At 44.4% G+C, this 16,545-nt stretch overlaps 2 protein-coding genes across 2 annotated transcripts; one reads left to right on the top strand and one right to left on the bottom strand.

The window, feature by feature from the left end:
* Nucleotides 1-10: 10 nt before the first annotated feature.
* Nucleotides 11-10,607, bottom strand: flii (FLII actin remodeling protein). The gene is made up of 31 exons (XM_057014019.1): nt 10,196-10,607; nt 9,129-9,239; nt 8,386-8,457; nt 8,117-8,197; nt 7,601-7,848; nt 7,410-7,513; nt 7,146-7,321; nt 6,899-7,056; nt 6,709-6,793; nt 6,111-6,258; nt 5,876-6,006; nt 5,691-5,798; nt 5,492-5,596; nt 5,206-5,385; nt 4,981-5,063; nt 4,767-4,841; nt 4,104-4,187; nt 3,818-3,989; nt 3,607-3,714; nt 3,326-3,517; nt 3,131-3,229; nt 2,963-3,052; nt 2,749-2,888; nt 2,474-2,684; nt 2,245-2,399; nt 2,098-2,158; nt 1,890-2,018; nt 1,687-1,793; nt 1,480-1,585; nt 1,334-1,399; nt 11-1,264 (listed from the first exon to the last, which is right to left on the bottom strand). Exons 1-31 carry the CDS (start codon nt 10,256-10,258, stop codon nt 1,130-1,132), a joined length of 3,783 nt encoding a protein of 1,260 aa, XP_056869999.1. The 5' UTR covers nt 10,259-10,607; the 3' UTR covers nt 11-1,129.
* Nucleotides 10,608-10,857: 250 nt separating this feature from the next.
* Nucleotides 10,858-15,850, top strand: desi1a (desumoylating isopeptidase 1a). Its single transcript, XM_057014021.1, has 6 exons — nt 10,858-11,042; nt 11,343-11,364; nt 11,544-11,613; nt 12,066-12,175; nt 13,002-13,124; nt 13,666-15,850. Exons 1-6 carry the CDS (start codon nt 10,952-10,954, stop codon nt 13,754-13,756), a joined length of 507 nt encoding a protein of 168 aa, XP_056870001.1. The 5' UTR covers nt 10,858-10,951; the 3' UTR covers nt 13,757-15,850.
* Nucleotides 15,851-16,545: the final 695 nt, after the last annotated feature.

Here is a 16,545-nt window from a genome sequence, read left to right as displayed (position 1 = left end):
TGACACCAGATGACATTTTGAGGTTTTATTTTTTTTGTAAAAAATACATAAATAAAGCATCTGCAGGTGGCACCAGGAGAATGTGCACATTTTCACACGTACATGTGTGTCGGACTCAGACATACCGTCAGGCACACTTCACACACGCCGCAGTTCCAGACTGGAGAATCTACAGATCTGGTTCAGGACCAGTGCTCAACCAGTCACCCGGGCCCTGATCTGGGATCAGTGGACTCACAAGTCATAAGATACCCTTTAAAAACGGCTTCCCTCTATTAACTGTGAGCATTATACCAATGCAAATCTAGAATGCTCAAAACCATCACAGGAACGGCCAGTTCCCTTACAATCAAATCTTTGGGTGCAAAGATCTCCCACTGAAATGTAAAATTAAAAAATATATATCCAATACAGCGATACTGAGAATACAAGAAGGGACAAATGTGTAATTCTCTAAACTAGAATTTTACAGTTTATCCTCTGATCTGGGGGGGGGGGGGACTAAACAAATTCAACGCAGCCTGTAACAGAAACAGTATTGAGCATCCCTCCGTTCTACCGATTGCACGTTAGAAAACATTCGCCCTTAAACATAATGGGCACAGATCTCGCTTCTTTGGCCAAATAAAGGAGCGCGCGGTGCTCTGTTCAACTGAAAGACAACCTCAGTTACAAAGTTTTCCCATCTCAGTGAAGGTGCCTGGGACAAACACAAATACGCCTTAGACAGGTCGCACAACAGGAAAATACATGCTTAAAATGACATTCTTCACACAAAAATAATAGTGCGCTATTCTGATGAAAACTGATGATTAAACTTCCATTTGCTCCAAACCGCTTCAGTCTTGCTGCTCCAGACTCCCCCTGCAGGCCAGACTGGGGAGTGCAGCACAACCCTTAGATATGTCGGCAATTCAGCTTCCCTCTGTTCTCTTTTAAATCTCAAAAGATAGTTTTCTACTTTAACGTAACAACAGTATTCAGGCCAGTTCTGCTTCTGTGGGTTCGGGGGGGGTTGTTGTGGTGGTATAGCAGCTTGGGTTTAGCAGGGCGGGGCGGAGACGCCGTCGTATTTGAAAAGAATAAAATGGCAGCAGATAGGTGAGCATCTATTGGAGTGCGGGTGGGTTTAAGAGGGGGGCGTTTTGAAAGCGCCCCAGGCGTGGAAGCATCGTGTGAAGCAGTGGGGCTCGTTTCCCTTTCGCACCAGCCGCAGTTTCCTGGGGTGTTCTGCATCTTTAGAGCGCATGTGCTGGATGTAAACCTGCAGAGGAGAGGACGTGGCATGAGGACACACCTGGACAGCCCTGCTGGGGGACAAAAACGCACTAACCTGACAGGCTTTGAGACTGAGTTTGATCTCCACCTGGCTGGTCTGGGAGCCCACCCACATATACACCTGAGGGAAGGAACAGTTCCTCCGTTAGCACAGCAAAACAAATATTCGAGAGCGTCCGAACGCATCCGCCTCTTCATTACCTCTTTGCCATTGTCCAGCAACATGATGTCGTCGTCGGCCAAATCGTCCTGACAGAAGTCTGAGCACTTCTCCGAGACGGAGAAATAACCCTTCTCATTGGAACATCTGAGGGACGAAGAAGCCAAGAGACACCGTAGTCGTCATCATCATCATCATCGAGGTGAATGTTGGACTAATTTAAACCAAATGACCCAATATTCACTCACCTGAAGAGACGGGAATGTTTCATATAATCTGCATCTTCATCGTATGGCTTCTGAGAACCAATCCCCACCCAGAAAAAGTTCTCTGGCTCCTCCCCCTCATTAATTACCTGGCGATCAGACCGGATGAATGACTCTTTTGTAATAACGCGCGTACGTAGACGGATGGTAAAAAGGCTGTGGCTCTGTCTGGTGTGTCCACTCGCCTGTTTGCTGTAGGTGTCATCAAACATGCAGTTCATGATGTCCTCGGCCAGTTTGGCTTCGTCCGGGTCGGCGGCTCTGCCCACCCACGTGTAAACGATGCCCTGATTGTCGGTGCTCTCAAACGGTACCTGTGCAGAACACGGTGTTACCCAGAAACTGGTGACAAATGTTGAGTGTTTTAAAAAAGAAAGAAATAAAAATCTCCACCTTGAGAATGAAGCAAAACTCCGAGTTGAGGTTGCTGGAGTCCGTTCCAATCTGGATGGTCCTTTAAGGGTAAAGTCAAAGTGTGAACAGATGTGCCAGATGTGGGACCTGAAGTGTTCGGGGGGGGCAAAGAGGCGCTGCCGTTACCTGGTGCAAAGTGCGCTTCCATTTGTGCGTATGTGGTAGAGGGAGGGCTGAGCAGAGTCGGTGATCTGTTTCCTTTTCCCTTTGTGGATGATGAACTTCCTCTTGAAATGGGACAAGAACTTGAGGTTCTCCTGCTGCTGGGTCATTCGCACCACCTGCACAACAGAGCCCAGCAATGGGAGCGCGTTTTGGACATGAATGAGCTGGGTAGGGCGCACAATCCTGCTACCTTCAGCTTCCCAGGGAAGAGACTCTCAAACTTCTTCTGCAGGGAGAAGGTGAAGGTGAGCCAGCCCATGTTGGAGGCCTGTCTGCCCTGCCAGAAGTACACCACACACTGGAAGTCTTCCTCGGTCTGCTTATCCTCCTCCTCCTCTGCTCCTTCGCCACCTTCCTTCTTCTCCTTGTCCTCATCTTCATACTCCACAGGCACCCAGTACCTACGGAGAGACTGGTCAGACGCCTTCTCAGCACCGAGCCTCCGTGATGGAATGACCTCTCTACCTGCAGAGGAAGACGTAGCAGTCCTGAGTGAAGAAGTGCCCGAATTCCTCCTCCGGGAGGCGAGCGAACTTCTTCCCCTCCAAGACGAATCCTTCCATGCCGTCCAGGTCTTCATTCCACTCCTCCATCAGCTGCTCTGCCTGGACAGATGTGTTAGCATGGTTAGGAGGCAGAGGCTCCGTGGAGCACTGTTCAGGACGAGAAGAGGACTCACTTCTGTCAGAGGCATGGGAGGCTGACGGGGGAGGAAGAGCGCCGTGAGATCAGCCTTCATCTGGTCCTTCTGCTCAGCATCTTTCTTTACCTGAGACCAGACACAAACTCTTGATTCAATTCTGGTTCCCCCTTAGTGAGCGGCTCATTTTAGACATGTCTCACCCACCTTGCCCTGCAGGTTGTCCTTCTGCTGTACCGTCTCAGCGGCTCTCGTGTAATCCACCTTCAGTACGTCATCCCAGTTCTTAAACTTGGATTTAAACACCTGCAGTTGGGAAGTTCAGATTAGACTGTTGCTAAAGTACAGACTTCATCAAGGACCAAAGCAGAACATTTCCTCTTCTTTCTCCAGCCTCATCACCTGACACTCGGTGCCCTCCAGGTTGCGGGTGACGCAGGCATGCTTGGGCCGGTGCAGCATGGAGCAGATTTCCTGTCCCAGTTTTAACGCGGCTGCTCGGACGAGCCGCGGAGACTTCCTCCCGATCCAGATGAAGACGTCAGACCAGCAGTCCAGGATGTAGACGCACTTGGTGTCCAACAGGGACTGCAGCTGAAGAGAGGCACCGAAACGTGTCGATTAACGCAGCTGGAAAGTGGAGTTCCGTAGCTGGACGGTGCTGGGACAGCAGGTGAACTCACCAGCCTCAGCTCTGGGAGGGTGTCCAGTTTGATCTTGTGATCTTTGTGCTCAACAGACAACTTATAGTTGATCTGCGGCAGCTCCAGATAGCCCAGACCTAACCCCACCTGCAGGAAAGCTTCTTCTTTATCACATGTATGTGTAGCAACACGTGCGTGTACAGGACGACCTTCTGCAAGACAATAATCAATGACGATAGATAAAAGTCACCTTGTAGAGTTTAGGTCTGACAGGAGAAAAGTCTTCTGGAACGTGTTTCTTGATCTCCTCTGGCTGTCCTCCTAGCGCCTCCCAGAAACTCGGAGGTTCCTGGTTCTGAATGAGGGTGACGATCTCGGCCTTTCCCTTGCGTTCATTTTTATTTATCTTTTCTGCAAACAATCTGGAAGATAAAAAAAAAAAACCAGATAAGAGCTTGAAACAGCTCCAACTTTACTTTACTGAGGTCGGAGATCTGGGCAGACACGTTTGCTCCAGCAGGTGATGTGTGTCTCACCTGGCCTTCGTGGTGCTGCTCAGTGTAGCGTTGGCTCCTCTCCAGATAAAGATTTCCATGCCTGAGTCCATCAGGAACACATAACTGCCAGAGAAAAGAGGAGGGGAAGCTTTAATTGACTGAAGGTAGTGAGGAAAACAGGCCAGTGGAAGTCAGTTCAGCATTATGGAGATGCACTGGTGCAGGTTATCAACAAAGACAAACACAATGATAGAATAATAATAATAACAATCACTCGGGTCGTCCTGATCCGGTTGTTTTGCTCCCCATACTAAATAAACTGTCTTCCACTCTGCACACAGTCGCCGAGCTCACTTCAAGTAGACCTAGATTAGTTATTAATAGCAAAGCAGCTAAGTTTCCACATCCAAGCTCTTCCTTGATGCAGTAATAATTACTACATGAAAGAAGTAGGGAAAGCAAATCTTAGCTGAAGCCTATCAGCACCGTTCAACAGATCAGAGGCATCAATAAGAAACTGCATCACAGGAGATAAACGTAGTTTCATTAAGTTCTTACACTCACACAGCTAATAAAAAGTGAAACACACCAGCCAGGAATGAAGTACGTGTGTGTGTGTGTGTGTGTATGATCTGAAGGGTGTGATGGCCGTGAAAGCGTGTGTCATATGTTGTAAAGACAGATAGTAGGTGTGACAATTACCGTGGATCAAGAGAGGAGGCCTTGACTGGCACAGACTCCAGTTTGATGTTCTTCTTACCATAAACTCTGTATAACCTGATAAACACAGAAAAGGATTCTGGATTTAATGATGAGAGAAAGACTGTGAGCAAAACACCAAAAACTGACAAATCGGACAAAGAAAGTGCTTTTGTATTCAGAGTTTGTAATTGATTGGGGAAAGGAAGGAGCTTACCTGATGGAGTAGTTTGAGTCCTCCACAGTATAAAATCCACTGGCTGTCCCTCCCTCGATGTACGAGATCTCGTTGTTGAACACCTGCACGGAATCATTTTAAATAAAAATGAATGCTACATGTGTTAATCATACACTGCCTCAGCTTTGGTAACAAGGAGGCTGCGATGATTTGTGGGTATATTTCTCGCTCCTTATTCATCTGCGTGCCGAGTTTGTAACGTACAGCACTGAACTCCTCGCTCTCATCTCCCATCTCCTCCCGTATCGTCCTGCCCTCCGCCCCCAGGCAGTTCCTGAGGTTGACGGCGTGGATGGCTGAGCACGCCTTCTTGTCCAGCGTGGCCTCTTGGCCAATCCAGTAGAAGATCTGCCAGCTCAAGGCCCCGTTGTCATCTAGGGAGGTCTATGAGTGCAAAGGACAAATATAAGACATAAATACAAAATTTACACCCGTTATCCGTTGGCACACATCACGAACAAGTGAGGGCAGATCTGGGACCGCATGTTACCTTGAGGATGATGTAGCAGTCGGCCTCGTAGAACTTTCCATGGAACGTTTCATCCACTTGGAGTGGAACAAAATTCTCCATCTGCCAAACGGTCACACCAGGAACCTGAAGAGAGGAGCAATAAAAAACAACTAAAATTTGCGCTCTACATCAGAAGCTGGGCTGGTTTTTACCGAGAAAGCATGTAAAGATTCATTACCTGTCCCACGTCGTCCATAAAGAACTCAGAGTAGTCCAGCTGAGGTTTCTCTAAACTCTTCTCCCACCGGCGGGTCTTTAAATCACCATATTTCAAATCACCGTTTTCCTAAAAAAATGTAAAAATTTGTGATTTAAAAAACTGGATATAAGCCCTGTCGGCATTCTCCTCCATAACTCTCCTACCTCCAAGTTCTTCTTCTCTTGAGCAACGTCACTCATGCCTTTCAGCACCTGCTTGGCCTGATCATCCTGCGAGCAGTCCTTCCTCCTCCTCAGTCTCATCTTCCTTGCCAAGTGATCTCGAGGGCTGGATCCTGGAACATAAACACACGAGCTTAATCCTGTAGAAACTACCACTTCCAAGCAGAAATAAAAACATACAGCGTAGGCAAACATGCGTTGTTTATTTGACACGCACCTCCTCCGGCGGCTGCTACGGTAGCAGGTGAAGCCCCGGCCAGCCGCAGCTGGTTCTGCAGGGAGAAGTCGATGTTGTACCACTCGGCTGCTCTGTCCACAGGTTTGGGAGGCATCACCAGGTTGGGGTTTTCACGTACATCTAGAACCTACGGAAAAGGGAATCAGCATTTAGGTTTGTTACCACAGTTACACAAGTGTGAAAGAAGAAAACATCTTGACAATTTACTATTATTTAATTTCAATTTTCTTGACTGCACTATCCCATTTGGGGTCACGGGGAAGGGGCTGGAGCCTATACAGCTGCATATGAGCGGAGGCAGGGTACGCTCCTGAAGGAGTTGCCAACTCATTGCAGGGCCCTATGGGAGCATTTTTTGGGGGGGCACCTCAGTACTGCTCTGAAGGTGTCTTGGCACCTCCCCCCTGCTACCAGAACACCTCCCGAGTTTTGTCCCAAATGGAGCTTGAACCTCCAGTTCTCAGCTCATTCCCCTACAGACCAAGCTACTGGAGGCCCCCCATAGGTATTATTTGAAAATGTAAATGTAAATTTAGAAAAGTATTATCATTAGTTACTTCTGTGGCGAGTGCTTTACCTCTAAATCAGTCAAAAAGTGAATGGCTTCAGGCAGGGTCACGAGACGGTTTTTATTCAGCACCAGCTTCTTCAGCTTGCCACACCTTAACAACAACAGACAATAACACATCGTTATCAAACACGAGGCATAAACCACAAACCCATTTCAACATCAGAAAACTACATTAAATCGGTGGCTGATTCATCACCTGCAGAGTCCCTCTGGGATAAGTTCCAGGTTGTTGTTAGCGGCCATGAACTCGGTCAGGCTGGAGAGTTTGCCGATGCCCGGCGGGACCCCGTCAAAGTCCAGTTTGTTAGAGTTCATGTACAGCTTCTTCAGTTTGGACAGCTTACAGATTGCAGACTGGACGGTGACACACATACGGATGTTAGAGATCAGAAAGAATGGAAGGGACAGAGGCTGCACAGCCGGGTGAACGTGGCCGTCCTTACAGGCAGCGAGGTGAGCTGGTTGCGGCTCAGATTGAGCGTCTCCAGCTGAGTCCACTGGTCGATGCAGAGCGACAGCTCGGAGATCTGATTACTGCTCAGGTTGAGCCTCTTCAAGCTGCCCAGAGAGTAGAGGCACTCCGGCACCCGGGTCAGGTCATTACATGACAGGTCAACATCTAGCGGAGATGGATGAATAGAGAGTCTGAAAGGTAACAAGTGATACTTGTGGAAAAACTGCCGTGTCATTAAAAGCGTGTCGGCAACCTGCTAAAAATGTCAGTCCCTCCAGGCTTGTGGGCATGTTGCTCTGAGTCCTCTGAGTGTTCCTCAGATGAAGTGTTTGTAACGCCACCATGGCAGGCAACTGGCTGCTCAGACACAGAAGTGATAATCACAACAAATGAATACTAATGAATGCATCAAGGAGAAGGTTTTGACTAAATATGGCTTCTTACCGCAACTGAGCATGCATCAGTGGGTTGTTATTCAGTATGAGGGTCTGCAGGTGGACCAGTCGTCTCATCTGAGGGGGCAGGCTGTCCAGCTTGTTGTCACTCAGGTCCAGATACAGCAGGTCGGTTAGGTTGATAAACAGCTGGTTGGGGATGGAGTCGATACCATTGTGGCTCAGATTCAGGACCAGCATGTTTCTGCTGTTCTCCAGGTCCCTGGGGATCTCCGTCAGCTGGTTGTAGCTGAGGTCCTTGAAGAGGAAGACGGAACGTTTTGAATGATTTATATGAGCACTAGCCTTTTTTTTGGGAATGTGGTGGAAGGGTGGGGAATAAAAGAAAGGAAGTGTGCTGTTGGATAAACTGCAGCACAGGAAGTGTTTAAATGTGAGCATTTGTATTTTACTGACAGAAAAATGCTTGTTTCACCCCCCTGACCAGTAAAGTTTTCCCTTTCTAGGAGACATAAATGTATGCAACAAGACAAAATTAAAAAGAGTGCATGAGAATGTTTGGTACCAGCACAGAGAGATCATCCAGCTGAAAGATGTCATCTGGGACTCCAGAGTTTTTCAGACTGTTGGCTCTGGCTACCACCGCCTGTACGAGACAGGATCACATGTTAGTACAACAGACTTGGACCCAAATTCTCCAGACCATTAAACCTATTGAAGCTATTTTCATTTGTCAAGGCTTTAACAGAAATAAATGTTCTAATAAACAAATGCTTGCACGATTCAAAAAAGAACAGATTTTCTTGTAGTTAAGTTTATGTAGGTGTCCATTACCCGTAGGTTTGGTAAGCTGGACAGCTCTCCGTGTAAGGTGGTCAGGCTGTTGTGACTCACTGATAGATGCTCCTAAAAAAGGAGGGGAGGAAAAGTTAGCAATAATTTTACTGCACAAGGTTTTCCTGTCTCTTAAAAGCAATATTAAGGCAAAATATGAAAAAAAAACTGAGGAATTTTGAGACAGACAAACCATAGACAGTATGGCTTGTTGCCATGATAACAGACTAATCTTGTTTACCTACACATGGGGAGATCAAGCATGTTACAACAGAACGTCTATTCACAATTGCCAGCTGACTACAGCTTTAAAGGGTTAGATCAGATAATCCCAGCAGAGATACCGAGGAGCTCACAAAGGCCGTGTGTGTCAACAATCAGGTTAAGCTAGTTTAGTGCACCAGTTGTATAATATGTTGTCAATAGTATTCAACAAATGAATACTAATTAATGTATCAAGGAGAAGATTTTGACTAAATATGGCTTACACATCAGGTTTCATAATTGAAGGCTTTGATTCATTCATGGACAGCTGATACAGTGGCTAACACAAGCAAGCTTCCTTATTATCAAACCTGAAAAAGGTGAAATTAAATCACCAAAATCTGCAACTGTTACTTGTACTAAACTGTTGTACTAAATCATCTCTGCTTTGTGATACAAACACAAGACAAAATAAGTGAGTGTTGAATGAGAACGCCGACACACTTCAAATAAAAAGAGATGTTAAACAGGTGTCTCACCAACTTCTGCAGGGATGCCAGTTCCTCTGGGAGGTAACACAGGCCCGTTCTGTTCAGCTTCAGCCATCGCAAACTGCTCATGGACTTAACATGCTCTGGGAAGTACCCACCCTGCAGAGAGAAAAGAGGTTGAGGAAAAACATAGGGGTGGGAAAAAATGAGAACAGAAATTAAGCTATAATAAAAAAAAAAAATAGTATTGCCTCATTTCTGAGCTGTCTTTAAAACATATGATGAAACAAGCCTGTCAACAAGCAAATGTTATAAAAATGCACAAATTCACTGTTCTGTCATTGTGAACCAGTAGAGATCCCAGTTTTAAAAACATTTAAAATCAAACCCAGTGAAGAGAATTAAACGGAAGAACGTGGTTTTGTATGTTGTAGTAGTTAGTGACTGGTTAACAAAGTGAGGAATTTAGTGGCGTACACAAAACCGCAAAAGCACATTTTCAAGCCACATTGTTCATTCATGTCTTTATTTTCAACATCAACTTGAGGAGAAAATAGTCCTGTCATGTCCCCCAGATGTCACATTTGACAGGTTTATTTCCAGCCTCTGACGCATGACTAAAGGAATGGAAGATAGATTGAAAGTTCGTTTTTAAAAATCGATATACGTATCTTGGTGTTTTGTTATTCTGCATCAATACTAATTACCAATACTGGACATACAGGATGAAATAGTTCGTGACTCATACCAAGACGAAGAAGGGAAAAGCTGGCGTATGGGACTGGACCTACGAGCGTCGTTATCTCATAAATATCGGTAATAACGTAATATAATTAGCACCAGCCTAAGAGCGGCATCCTTGAATTTATTTTCTGAATCATATATTTAGTTGCTTTCAAAAGAGACGCTTGTGTTCGACACGAAAAAATAAGTTAACCCAGCTCAAACATTTGACAACTGGCTAACGCCCAATGCTAGTAACATTAAGCTAAGGTACCGAGACGAGCCTTTAAGCGTTCCGCGTTTCGTGTCTCAGACTCAGAAAAACTTCAGATGGATATCTCCGAGCTTCTCACAAAAACAGAGGGGTAAAGACACTGGATTAAAGTTCTTACTTTAAAGTCATTTCCACTGAGGTCCACCCCCCTTATAAAGGGAAGCACTCCGGTGGCAGCCATTTCTGGTTGATGTCAGCTGCTCCGCTCCTAAAACTAGCTATTTTGATCCCGCAGCAAGAGAAGGCTTCGGCGGACCAACTCTTCTTCTTTGGTTTGTAATGGTGACGCTAAACCAACGTTGATACGGAACAGCGCCACCCACAGTTCTGGAATATTATCTAGCGGCCACATACCGCCTTTTTCCGAGTAAAAATAAATTGGGATCTGCAAAGCCGTTCAAAATACAGTTTTAAGTCTGAAAAACAAAATACACCCATCCGTCTAAAAATAGGCTAATGTTGCATAGTTTCACGACTCATTTCACGAAAATGAAACATCTAATCAAATGCTGACGATTTTAAGTTAGAACCATGGATTTTTTTAAAATTACGGTTCCAAGAGCTCATTTTCGGACGCGTAATAGATAATATTCCTGATACAGTGAAATAATGGCGGTCATCAAGATCAAAATATGTCAAGTCATTCAAATTAGTTTTGGATTTCAAAGTATTACTACCGTTAAACAAGCGTGCTGTGTTATTGCGTGTTCGGTTTCGCTGGCGTTTTATTTTGAAAGCAACACAAGCGGAAAAGCGGCACGCGCTTTAAACGCGATGACGTCATTCTTAGCCCCGCCCCCTCAGCTGTGCCATCAAAAGTACTTAGCCTAGCCAACCTACCGGGTCAGAACCGATTCTTTCTCGTGTTTACATAATGGACAAGAGCGGGACCCGTTTCAAGGTACAATTGTACATTTATGATCTATCGAAAGGAATGGCTCGTAACCTCAGTCCCATCATGTTAGGTGAGTACAGATGTAAGTAAATGCCGATGCAGTTTGGCCTGCGGCAAAACTAAATGATAACAAGTGCCGAATGAAACTGCTACATCATGCTTGGAGCGTGTCTGTTCTGTTGTTATATTCTAACATATAATTTTTAAAATGAATTATCAAGGTTTTTCCATTGCGTGTTGCTATGTAGGAGTAATGCTATTGACGTTCCTCCCTTCTGAGGAACACTTATATCACACTTGTACACCTGGAAGTGGCCCATAACAAAAACCGCGACCTGCTTTTCACCAGTTTTCTCTTCTTTTTTTGCAGGAAAGCAACTAGATGGTATCTGGTAAGTTTCAAACACACACATTTAGTAATGCCTTCCTAGTAAAATAGAGCAATTAGATGAGTTGTAACGTTATAGTTATCAATTATATGGCATTGATTGTCAATTCCTAAAAACCTCTAATTAAGTGTAGAATTATCGGCGATACTGATAATTATTCTTTTAATTAAATGTTCCACCAGGCACACGGCTATAGTGGCTTATGGTGATGAGTTCTTCTTCGGAGGGGAGGGCATCTCCAGCTGTCCACCGGTAGGCCACTGAAAATAGGAGCTTTGTGTGGTTCTGCTGATACCAAACGCCATCATGATCTTAATTCATGCAACCAACAGTTAGAACAATGTGTCTGATTCATGTCTCAGCGCCTGGTTTAACTTGATATTACATTGCATGGTTTTGAATCAATCTCTAAAAATATCCAATGGTTGGTCTGTTTATTCATATTAATCCCTGATTAAAGTCATGTGCTAGATATAATATTAGGTTCCTAGCTCACTGATCTGACACTATTTATTAACCTTGAACATCGCCTAATTATGAGGTCCTGTTTTTGTGATAATGTTATGTCTTCTTCAGCTGGCAGTTTTCTTTTCCTGGTTATTTTTGTTTGTTCAGCAATACGAAAATGAAAAATGGGTGTAGATGAATGTACTAACACTAATATTGCTGATGTCATTTGTATTTTTGGTTAATGTGTTCGTCAGGGTGGGACAATGCTCGGACCTCCAGACACAGTGGTGGATCTTGGAGAGACTGAGGTGTCTGAGGAGATCTTCATGGAATACCTCTCTTCTCTGGGAGAAAGTGCATACAGGTTCTCTAACTTTTTTTTCAGGCCCAGCAATACCAACAAAACTTATTTACTTCTTATTATCTTAGCTCATGTAATTGTAATGAATAGGAAGCATTATTTTATGACTTCTCTTTATTCTCTTTACAATCAATTTCATATTGGATAGTGACTGTCAGGGACACCGTGGCCCTGGAATCCATTTAGTTTCTTCATAATAGAGCCATTTGCACAGTAATTCCACAAAATATTCTTTTGTCAAGCATCCTGAGTGTCACAGTACTATATGAACAAATCTGTATGATACCACAAAAATACTCAGCAATAAGGAGAGAAATACACACCACACCACTGCTGTGTCATCTCGCAATGCGTCCATAAACCTACATGCTAGCAAGGTTGTTGTACAGTCAACTGAAAAATGTAAGGTAAAAGGTCAAAAAAATGCTAAGTAGAATCTTTATCTCCCCATTGTAGGTGGGTCTGATACCTGATATAGCGGTGAGCTATCGGTATAACTGATGTTTGTTGTAAATATGTACATTGCCTGTTGCAAAGGGACTGTGAGTTTAAAAGCTGTAGTTATTAACTGTGAAAAAGCCTTTTAACACACCTTTATTTCTCACCTAGACGTTGCTTGTAAATTCACGATAGCAACTGATAAGGCTATGTTACATTACGCTATGATGCTAGCAGTAGGCAATCCATGCACGTCTCTGTTTATTGTTACTGAACAGACGTTAGAGAGGAGTAGCTTCCATTTAGTAGTTAATGAGTTCATTTAACATCCCATATAGACACAGGTTGCCGTCACCCTGTTAGCTGATGTTCTCTTCTGCTGTATCCTCAGAGGTGACAGGTATCGCCTGTTTGAGCACAACTGCAACACCTTCACCAACGAAGTTGCACAGTTCCTGACAGGCAGCTCCATCCCCTCGTACATCACCGATCTTCCTTCTGAAGTCCTTTCCACGTAAGTGTCTTTCAGCTGCAGCTGATCATTAATAAGATTAGATTTTCATTGACAGTTTTAGGCTTTCGCGCTCCCTTTTTTTTCCACTGCCCAGTGTATATTTACATATGCACAATGCAGTAAAAAGATTTTTTCAACCTAACAAAGAGGGGAAAACTGTAGCATTCCACTAACTGTGGTGAAACAGAATAGAGAAATGGTGCAACAATGGTCTTGTACTGTAGTTTTATTTATTCTTTTATCAGTTTATTTACGGGTCAGTGGAATCTTGCTCTGTTTTGGATGCTCCATCTAGAGGCTAAGGGAGGAACTGCTTCGTTTGGATTTGGGACAAATGGATCTTTTGCCAGGATTCTGTCATTGCTGCTCATGTTTTGTTGATAAAATTTACTATGTCTCTCTCCCGCTATACTCTATGAAAATATCGATTTATACTTTATAGTAGCAAAACTGGTCATTTTCTCGGAATCTTTTACATAAAAATTACAGTAATGTATTCGATCTACAGTTAATTAGACTAAAATATCTAATCTATGTCCAGGCCATTCGGCCAGATGCTGCGGCCCATCCTGGACTCAATCCACATCGCCCCTCCAGGCGGGAACGTCATCAACGGGGGACGAAACGCCTAATTTGGCAGATCACCCAACCAAGTGTCCGTCGCAAGGTCGTGAGTTCACTGTAGTCAGTAAGTGAGGAGTCTCACACTCACGATCCCCAGCTGTTTCTCCTGAAGTGGAGGTGGAGGTATTTGTGAGCAATGCTATACAGTATATACAGCTCAGAGGTTTATAAAAGTATTTATAAAGCGCTTTTAATATAAGCTTGAAATCACTTCAATGAATCTGTCCCTTAGGGTGAAGCCGCCCTCCAACGTTTAACATAAGTAGCTGCCCTTTAACATTCAACCACCGTTACCACTGAAACATATCAGATTGTTATGTTTAAATTTGAGGAACTACATCCTCAGTAAGAGTAGCTGGTGGCCTCATAATGCTATTAATACAGAACTACTCTACACTTTATTTATCAAACAGCTGGATTCAAACCATATTAAAATACCTCTTGTACGTTACGTGCGTCCAGCTCATTAAGCACTTAAGAAGTCCCCCTTTCTTTTACATAATTTGAGATTTATTTAATATATTTATTTTACTGTGCCCCTTAGATCTCACTTTTCACCAATTTTCTGTGGGGAGAAGCAAATACTGCTGACTACAATGAATTTAATCACATTGTTGACGTTTGCTATGGTGTGTTCGATGGATGTTTGAAATTTGAGTCAATCATAGTTAGATTTCTTTTGCACTTCTTCATCGTGTTTAGTCGTTTACGATTATATATTTGATTTTTCGTTGTCAATTCTCTGATGCCTGTTTTGGGTTTTTATCCCTTCTGCCCTTTTTCTCTGTGGTGGCCGACGTTCTGGTCCCAACATCACATTCCATTTAATTTCTCCTTTTTTTGTTATTCTACAGCAGGTGAATGATGCCACATTAATGTTGGATATTGAAACATCCTGTTATAGTTTTGGTTGTGTGTTCTGGACCGGCATGAACACGCATCTCATCAGGGCAAAACTGCATATGTGACAACTGTTGCCAACATCTTTTATTGTTTTTAAATCAATATCTGATAATAATGTGAACCATAGTACTACATGTAATATATCCAGATCTGACGCTGCTTCTTTGCCAGGTGATAACTTACATTTGCTGCACAGTTTTCAACGTCCACACCTTTGCGTTCCATGACTTCGTTTCACCAGGTCAACAGGCCGCACGGTAAATCTGTAAGATGCCAACCTTTGTCTTTCAAGGATGCTATTTTCCAGCCGCTTTGATATTCTGCCACCAGCCTGATAGGAACACAGTCTACTTTGATTCCAACCTCAAAACAGAAAATCATGCTTCAGTTCAACCGATTAGGTTGAAGCCTTCAACGTGAAAACCATACGGACAGTTTAAGTCACCTTTAATAAGTCCTTTAACTGGAGAGTGTGCGATACCTCTGTGCCTTCATTTCTCTCCACTTGGCTGTGGCAGCATGTCTGCAGGTGACCTGTATTTCAGTGCAGCCATCTCCTGCACCACTATTCAACTCCAGGAACTGGACCTTCGGGTCCCAGGTAGAGGTGCTTTATATCAACCAATGCAAACCCGGAATGCGTTTCCCCACAGGACTGCAGGGAACACAAGCAGGTGATACAGCAACAATGCTAAGCCAGTGATAGTTGGCAGCATAGGATACACAGCATGAACACACACTGTAGTCTGCCAGCAGAATAAAGTGAAGGATGAAATGAAGCACAAGAGTGTTTAAAACCAGCGTTCGCTTTCATCACGTTAAACACACACACACACGCACGTTTGACCTCTAAATCAATGGCCGTCGCCTGATGAACCTGCAGGAACGTTTGGATTTGCAAATGCGTGTAAGATGCGGATTCTATCGGCTTATTTTCCTGTCAGAAGGCCGGAGCGCTCGGGTGGATCCGGGTTGTGTTTTCCTGCCTTCCACTCAGTCTGACCACTGACTTGCACTGCTCCACCGCTCGCCATCAGACGCCTATTGTTCCTTTTGTTCCTGCCTGCCTGTAATGTGGATATTGTCACGTTATTTCCTTTTTAACTATTCCAACAATGGTTTGTGTTTGTGCCTCTTCTCTGTCTTGTAATTGTTCTTCTTTTGTAAGTCGACCTACATTAAAAAAACAAAAACACTGACCCTGAACGTGGAAGCAGTTATTTAATTGATGGGTTTTTATGGGGGGGGGGGGGGTTCTTAATGGAATTCTGCTACTGTAGTGCGTTTAATTCCAAAAAGTTACAGAAGAATGTTCAACAGCAATTCTTCACACAAATAGAACCAGAAGGTCAATGTTTATGGGGACAAAAGGTCACCTCTCCACACGCTGCATGGGAACAATATCAATGTGCCTTTGTGCAGTTAAGAGGTGAGGCCTCAGTCGATTGATTAAAGGGAATATTAATGTAGTCTTTTGTATCTCATCTGATAGTTGTTGCTATGACAATGATTAGGCAGTAGCTCATCGTGCTAGCCCAGCTATTGCCCTCATTGTTGCCTTCTCCATATTGATACAAAATAATTTACTGAGGCTTTTGTGTTACTGCAGGAAAGTAACCTCTGCATTCAAACCTCTGCAGACAGATGTGACACAGACTTACTCTGCGACCTTTACTTCAGCCCCGCACCCCCCCGGGAAGACTGGATAATGAATGCAGGCCCACCGATCCCGACTTCCCTCCCTGCAGCTGAGGAGCTGAATCAGCTCGGTCACTGGCACAATTACAAGCGCCTGCGTGGCACTTGACACGCTAACCTTCTCTCCGGGTGCGAGGGCGCTGTCAATCGGGCAGGGGCGCTTCACGAAACCCCGGCGAGTCACGCCAACACCCGC

Source organism: Takifugu flavidus, chromosome 18, assembly GCF_003711565.1.
Source record: "Takifugu flavidus isolate HTHZ2018 chromosome 18, ASM371156v2, whole genome shotgun sequence".
Lineage (NCBI taxonomy): Eukaryota > Metazoa > Chordata > Actinopteri > Tetraodontiformes > Tetraodontidae > Takifugu > Takifugu flavidus.
Note: the sequence above shows the minus strand (reverse complement) of the source record. Positions and strands in the feature narration are given on the sequence as shown.

Excerpts from the sequence above, each read along its gene's own strand:
- flii (XM_057014019.1), bottom strand. The coding sequence starts at position 10,258 with ATGGCTGCCACCGGAGTGCTTCCCTTTATAAGGGGGGTGGACCTCAGT. Across the intron at positions 7,322-7,409 it reads GGGACTGACATTTTTAGCAG|ATGTTGACCTGTCATGTAAT; the intron begins GTTGCCGACACG and ends CATCTCCGCTAG. Across the intron at positions 1,265-1,333 it reads TCAGTCTCAAAGCCTGTCAG|GTTTACATCCAGCACATGCG; the intron begins GTTAGTGCGTTT and ends TCTCCTCTGCAG.
- desi1a (XM_057014021.1), top strand. The coding sequence starts at position 10,952 with ATGGACAAGAGCGGGACCCGTTTCAAGGTACAATTGTACATTTATGAT. Across the intron at positions 11,365-11,543 it reads AAGCAACTAGATGGTATCTG|GCACACGGCTATAGTGGCTT; the intron begins GTAAGTTTCAAA and ends ATGTTCCACCAG. Across the intron at positions 11,614-12,065 it reads GCATCTCCAGCTGTCCACCG|GGTGGGACAATGCTCGGACC; the intron begins GTAGGCCACTGA and ends TGTGTTCGTCAG.